This window comes from Aptenodytes forsteri, unplaced genomic scaffold (genome assembly GCF_000699145.1).
Source record: "Aptenodytes forsteri isolate BGI_AS27 unplaced genomic scaffold, ASM69914v1 Scaffold15, whole genome shotgun sequence".
Taxonomy (NCBI): domain Eukaryota; kingdom Metazoa; phylum Chordata; class Aves; order Sphenisciformes; family Spheniscidae; genus Aptenodytes; species Aptenodytes forsteri.
Window position 1 is genome coordinate 18586227 of NW_008795129.1, and position 7542 is coordinate 18593768.

A 7542-nucleotide genomic window follows, 5' to 3' on the forward strand; every position below is an offset into this window, starting at 1 on the left:
AGAGATGTGACAATGCAAAAGATTCACACTGTGCCTAACTGGATGTGTGAAAGAATAGTGGCTATCAAAAATCCACGCTGAAGGACATGGGAACTAAATGGGAGAAAGGAAATCAGTTAAAAGATGCTGAAACTTGGTAAAATGCTTGAGTGTGGCAGAAGCTGAAACTGTCCTTATTGGCTGAGAATCTCAGTGGGATGGCTTAGCTAACTTCATACACAGGCACAGAAAATATGATGTTGTAGGAGAATACTAAGGCGCAAAAATGGGATCTCAGAAATTTTCCTTGACAGTGTCTTAGATATGTTAATTAAGATGGCGCAGACAGGCCCAGAAAATCAAAAGCGATAATGTGGTCCTCCCACCATCTAGCATTCAGTAGTCTGAGCCTGGGATTTTCAGTCAGAAATCTGAGCTTACCACATGCAGTTATACTCAAACTCTTAAACCTTTTATTAAATACATGGCGGGGGGGGGGGGAAGACAAGCATTTGAAATGTGAAGTATTAAGTATAGCTTTCATTTTAACTCTCAACTCTTATTTCCTTTTCCTTCAGCTTTAGGGAGTTCTTACAAAGAAAAATCATGTTAAGCATTTCTTTAGATCAATGTTAAAGATGATAACTGTCCTTTTTTGGAAGAAAAGAAAAAGTTACTTAATACAGGCTTTAGCTGCAGCTGCCGCTGCTGGAACTTAAGCCTTGTTCCTTGAATACAAATGCATGGGGGTGGAGAGGGGTGGGACCTCAAAAAAAAAAAAGAAAAATATAAATTGCATCTCTTGTGCTGACTTCTACCAGCTGTGAATGATTGGTACAAAATATACTTTTAAAACTGATTCCAAGATTTGGCATATTTATACTAGCATTAGACTGCGAAAGGTACTACTGTAGCTACAGTTTTACCTGTTGACTTACAGTACTATCAGAAGAGAAACCATTCACTGAGAATGGTTAAGCAGAGAAAAACAAGTAAAAAATATTAAAGAAAATATGGAAAAAGGAGTACAGAAATATTGAGGCAATGGAAGAATGTAAATCTTCTGTTACTTTGAAATCAAATGTAGCTTTAGGTTGCAGTATATTAATTAGCAAACATACTTCATATTCAAAGCTCATAATTTCTTTTGTGTTATTCGGAAGTAGGCCAATGAAAAAAACCTGCAGTGAGGCACAAAGATAATGGCATCTAGAATTTTTTCCACTGAATGTACTATAATATCGTCCTGCTTCTGCTGTTGCATTTGTTTGATAACACATATTCAGTTTGCTTCAGTAACAGCAGGGATGGCTTATATGTGTTCTGTTTTTTGAGTTACTCCCCACACAGAGGTCCACAGATTGGTAGGAATCCATTTTTCATCACAGACTTGCAAGCCTGAGATTAATTAAAATATGCATTCACTGCTGTTAAATAAAATTTGTCCAGATGAGATTTTTAAAATATATTGAAAGTGATCAGCTCCTGATGTCCTTTTTCAAGGTATTATCCAGGGAACAGTTAAATTACTAGGAACTTGATCAATGAGAGTAATTTCTCTTCATCTTTTAATAGAAGAAAATTAGCTGCTGGGCTTGTCAGAACCAGCTTTTTCATTGATGAGGAAATCAGAATAGAAGGTTCTGAGTCTTCTGAAATCCTCCTTTCTTTTCTTCTCTTTTTCCAACCATACTGATCTTTGCACTATAGAAGCTTCATATGTGTCATGAAAATGCAGGTGAGGTAGAGCAGCCATGTTGGTGTTTTTGGTGAGAGAGACCAAACTATGAACTTACCCTTTATTTGTGTGCGCTATGAATACACACAGGTCAAAATTTAGACATGAGTCCATGGGAAAATAAATTCCGTCAGATGTTTATGTTATTTAATGATTCTCCAATATAAATCCAGGAAACTCCAAAGACAGAGCGCAGTGACTAAAACATGATGCAGTTTAAATGGAAGGAGATAGCTGGCTGATAGGAGAGGAGTTCATCTGTGGATTGCTGTGTGAGTGAGCGCATAGTACACTAAAGTGTACTATACAGGTGCTGATTTGATTTAGATGTCCCTGGGGATAAATGGCGCTGAAAAGTTTGATTTATCAGTAATTCCATGGACTGGGTATACAAGTCATGTCTGAGCTGCCAAAGGAAACAGTTTTGCCCTTCCACAAAGTCTCATATGGCTACATCTCTTACTTCTACTGTATAATCCATTTTACCTCTTTTTTTTCAAGGTGATAAAGATGCATAGTGTCCAAAGGCTTTTATATCTTAGTGTTTAAATACTTTTCCTAAATAAAAGCCACTCAAGTAAAGGAAGTTCTACTTTCACATTTGTGATCTACTTCCTATTAAGTGAGCACTAACTAGGGGAGTAATCAATTAAGGTTGGTTGGTAATAGCTTCTGTATTTGTCAATATATTGACAGCTTTTGGAATATGATTTGGAATTCAGCCTTTTAGCTCCTTTATAACTTTTGTGTTATCTCGTAATGTTGCATCAATGTTAAGAGCAATTAACCATAAGCAGAATAAGCTGTTAAGAATATATTCCTTTGCTTTTCATTGAAAATATAGCAAAGATTTACACAATTAAAGTTAACGTCTGAGCAGAGGCTTTTCCAGCTTAAAGTGCCTAAATAATCATTGCATAAATGTAGAGGGGAAAACATGAATGGATTTAGGAAAACATAACTGATTATATAGTAGCAGCACTTCAATGAACATTTATTGTAGAGTGTCAGGATCACAGCAAAATTACAAAATTCAGCACTGTGGTAACTGTAGGTGTTTCAGAAATGTTGTTACAAGCTGTATTATGAAAGGGAGAAAAACGTCACGTATCACTATATGCTGCATAGAAATTTATGGTATGTGTTTCTTGCAGACGGTTTGAATCTCTAGTACCTCTTTAGTAAGAATCGCTCCTTCAGTTTCAGCTGGCTATTTAACAAGTTCTGAAGGCTGAACAAACCATAGAATTCCTGACATTGAAATATTCTGTCAATAATATGTTTAATTGTGGTTCTAGTCTGGCTGTTACTTTTTTCCCTATTTGTCTTAGGCTGGGGCAGAGAGATTAGAGTGTATTCATTGTGTGTTATTCCTTATCAGTGGAATAGGAACATTAAAACTCAATCCCTCTGATAGAAATTCAATATTAGGATTATAAAGTGGAAAATAAACTTTTATTATATACAGGTCACCACTTAGTATCATGTCTGTTCCCAAACAGGAGCCCACATATTAAATCTTTTATCTTAGTCGTAATTAAAACTTTAGTGAAAGCATAATATGATCATCAAGGTAGGTTCAGAGTTACTTTGTATTAAAGAAAGACTTTAAATGTAGGGTGAATATTAGCAGGTAATTATTGCAGTATAATGTGGGAACTTACTGACACATTTACCAGAGGGATGTTATTAAGTTTTGTATGCTTGGTTAAAAAGAGGGAGGACTGCCTAAACAAGATAGTAATTCCTGTAAACATGGGAAGGAAAAGCAAAAAGAAAGCTCAAGAATTGGGAACGTGAAGGTTTGTTTTGAGGTGAGAATCAGTCAGGCAGCAAGAGTGGGAGTGAGCAGACCACTGTGGAGAGATTTACTTTAGCCACTGAATTTAAAAAGGAGTGGAGTGATGATGTTGTTTCTGTGATTCTCCTCCAGTTCAAATTTCAGCTTTTAAAGGTGGCTGTATTTTTGCTTCTAGAATATTCTTGTTGTCGACCATAATTGTAGTATTAACTCCACCTTTGTTCAAATGGTTTCAAAGCTTTCTTTTCGCTTTAGTCAAAAGCAAGAGTTCCAATATATTATTTTACCAAACATCTGCAATAATACTTTCTTTAATTAGACATTTGAAACTAATGGGATTTTGCCATTGTTTTTACCATTGGTCAGGATTTCACCTTGTATAGAAAAGATGTATTGTTAATAATTTTCTGTATTGCGCAGTGAAATGCTAGACTTTAATGCCTATTCTCAAACTGCTATTATTCAAGGTGTGGAGGAGAGCCCCTAATGACACATGCATAGTTCTTAACTCTACAGAAAGTAAACTAAATGATGTGCTAGTGAAATGTTCTTCAAAGAAGCTTATAATTGAAGTAGTAATTTTTTTTTTTAATAAAGCTTGCAGGAAACGTGTTTAGGATGAAGTATTAAAATCCATGAAAATTCCTTTAGTTATAAAATATAGGTGAAGAAATCTCACTTTTTCCTTTTTGATTTTATAGCTTGCACGTGCAGTGGACATGCAAATATTTGTCACATGCAAACAGGAAAATGTTTCTGCACAACTAAGGGAATCAAAGGAGACCAATGTCAACTGTGAGTACAATTAAATGTAGCCCAAACTTACTGCAATTCATGCCTAGTGTGTAATCACTTTTTTCCTGTTTTTGTTTTGCTTTTGTTTTTGGATTTTGTGATTGACCTGACAATGTTTTAGTGATGAATCTAGTGTTCCCTACATTTCTTAGGAAATTTCAATATTACTGAGTCTTTTGTTAAAGAATTACATCACAAATATTAGTAGTATTTTACAGACTCTACAGATTTTAAAAATAACCTGTAAAAAGAAGTAACTGGAGAATTATCTGTAGCTGTCTTCCTTTTTTTAGGATTTTTTTTTTTTAATTATTCTAAGTAAAAGATATCTGCAAATTTGGTAATTATATTCAGTACATTTGTCGCATATCTTGATCAGAATCTACAGTGATTAGATTTTTAGAGTTTTGGAAACATATTAAGGTGCATGGTTTTTTAGACTTTTTTCCATATCAATAAATACAGAACAGAGGAATGGTTAGACCTGCCATGGAAAGTACAATTAGTGCATCTTGTTTTGTATTGGAATAGCTTATTGTGCAACTTAAGATAGAGCATAACAAATAGAAGGACTAAGAACAAGGAACTACTGGAGGAATTTGTCAAGTAGGAGAAATAACACATTAAAGTTAACTATGAACAGCCTTATATTTAAAGACGTTTCTTTCAGTTCATTCTATCCTGTACATTGCATTATCCAATAGGAACCTTATTCCTTTCACGATTATAGTTATTTCAAATAGTATCTGGCCCCAAAATTGTCTTGGCAATGTAGGCTGGAACTGGGGAAAAGGCATAAATACAGTTTATTCCTCTCCAGCAGGGAGAGGTGCCAGAAGGCTATGTTCTGCCTGCCGTGAGGCCTGTTCTTTCACTGGATTTGTGGATTCATCTTTGATACACTTAATGAACTGGCTTGAATCCTACCCTTAACGCTTTGCTTGATAAATAGTCAAGAAACTGATGCAGGGGCTATGTGTATATTCGTGAGAAAGGGCTGTGCTGGCAAGTATACTGTTTCAGTGTTACCTCTGAGACTTTTTGTCTAGCTAATTGGAGACTCTCAGGATGAGATGGGAAACCAAGATTAGGACTAAATGATGAATTTTTATCATGACAAAAGCAGAAGAGTGGTAATATCTTTAAACTCTGAATTAAGTCTTTACTGAGAAGTTATTTTTTCCTCTTTTTGTGTCCAAACACTTAATCCGTTCCAGATGTTAATGAGTGGTTTGATTACCAGCGTGCTATGGACATATGTTGATGCCATTCTACCTATTTACAAAGAATGGGGAAAAAAATAAAAATCACCTACTCCTCTGTACATTGTAACACTCGAACTACAGGAAACAGTTTCTTTGCTCATAACTCCAGTCTTCTACCAACTACCATTCAGCCTAAGGCACTCTTTGTAGACCTTTGCCCCAGTCTGTATTTCACATACCTATTTTACTACCACTTTCCCTTTGTCTTGCGTCCATTTCATCATCGTTTTCTCCGCTCTGATTTGGAACTTTTGTCTCATACAGTCGGTTGTGCTGCTCAGCCATATCAGTCTGCTGTCCTGAGTTTGTCATAAAAGGGTCTTTTATCCCATTTACTGAACTAGAAGACAAAAGGTTGTCCTGGTGGTGGATTTTCCTGTCCTGGTCAAGAGTTACAGAAATTCCACAAAATGGAGGAAACGGAGATTTGAATTTTGACTTTTCCAGAGTAAACTTAAAATTGCAATTTCAGACTGAAAATCCCTGGTTTTATCACATGCAATACATTCCCCTTCCTAGATTCTTACAGAGACCGAAGACTTATCCACGGCAAGCTGTGGTGTTAAAGTGTTTGGTATTCCAAATGCTTTCTTTTGGATGAAATAAACTCTGCAGAGCAGCCATTTTCAAATTGTTTTTGGCTGTGATTACATTTCAGATTGTGAGCTTCACATCTGTTGTGTTCATAGACACAAATATTAGCATAAAAATTGAATTTTTGCTCTTAAGTCCTTACCCAACTCTTTTCTTTAAAAAGATAATTTTAAAAAAGGCTATGTAAACTGTCTAGTTTATGACAGCACATGTAGAAAGAGACCAGTTACAGTCATAGACACTTTGAACGTATTAGTAGACTATGTAGGATAAAATTTCAGTACTGGAGGCTCATTGTGAAGATCACTGGATATCCTGAGGAAAGCCGATAACCACAGATTTAGAGTTTTAGTACATGTCATCAGATGATACTCTTAGGATTTGTCATTTTACTCTGATGCTTGGTTTGGGATAGTGATCCATTCGTGTATGGAAGTTTCAGTCAAATCCTGTTTTTTAATTATTTCCCTTAGAACATCAGGAGATGAAGAACATAAAAAAATAGGTCACTCCTGAATCACTGAATCCAGTCCTGTACTGCCATCTAATTTGTAAACTTCTTATGAAGAATGTGAAATTGATCAGATTTGTATTATTTAAAAAAAAATAGAAAACTGTTTTCCTTGTAAAAGTTACCTTTACACTTGAAACCTGTTTTGAAAGTATCATATTATATTGTCAAAATACATACACAGTAGTTATCTAGAAGATGAGGTTTATTTTAATGACTAATCATTTAAATGCTTTATATGTATTTATTACTTTATTATATTCTGCATAAATCATCTGGAACTTGATTCAAAGTGTGAATACTGCTCTCCATAGCTCTGGATAAAAATTGTTTTTTTGCCACTTGTTAGATAGGCTGTTGTGCAATCTCAGCAGCAACCTATAACCTTGTGATTGCTAAAATAAGGATTTCTGTGAAAATTCCAAACTCTAATTGTTCGGTGTCAAAGTTAGATTTATATTCCTGCTCAGAATCCTGTTGATTAGAAAGTCATAGCTGCAGGGTTGTATGTTATCTCTCTCTCTTCCTCCTTCCCTCTGATGCTTTTCTATCTGCTCATCATGTGCAGTACACACCATGCCTTGGGGGCAGAGTTTTTAGGAAATCAAGGAAACTTTACAACACTTGTTTTTTTTCCTTTTTCCCTCCCTAGCTTAATAACAGCTAGTTATTTGTGTTTTTATGGTGGTGGTTCTTCATTTTTTTCTTATTTTTTATTTATCTTTTTTTTTAGTGTAACCATCTCAGTTATATTAATTTCTGAATTGTGCTGTTGGATAGCACGAAGCAGAGTGGCATTTTTGTTTGCCTGTCAGAAAAGGACCTGGGGGTGCTGGTTGACAGCCGGCTGAACATGAGC

At 35.4% G+C, this 7542-nt stretch overlaps 1 protein-coding gene across 1 annotated transcript in view; it reads left to right on the forward strand.

Annotated features, from left to right (window-relative positions):
- The window catches only part of ATRNL1 (attractin like 1), a 557444-nt gene that overhangs the window by 183384 nt on the left and 366518 nt on the right, over positions 1-7542 (forward strand). Inside the window, 1 exon segment of the mRNA XM_009277899.1 lies at positions 4220-4313. Coding sequence (XP_009276174.1) covers positions 4220-4313 — 94 coding nt within the window.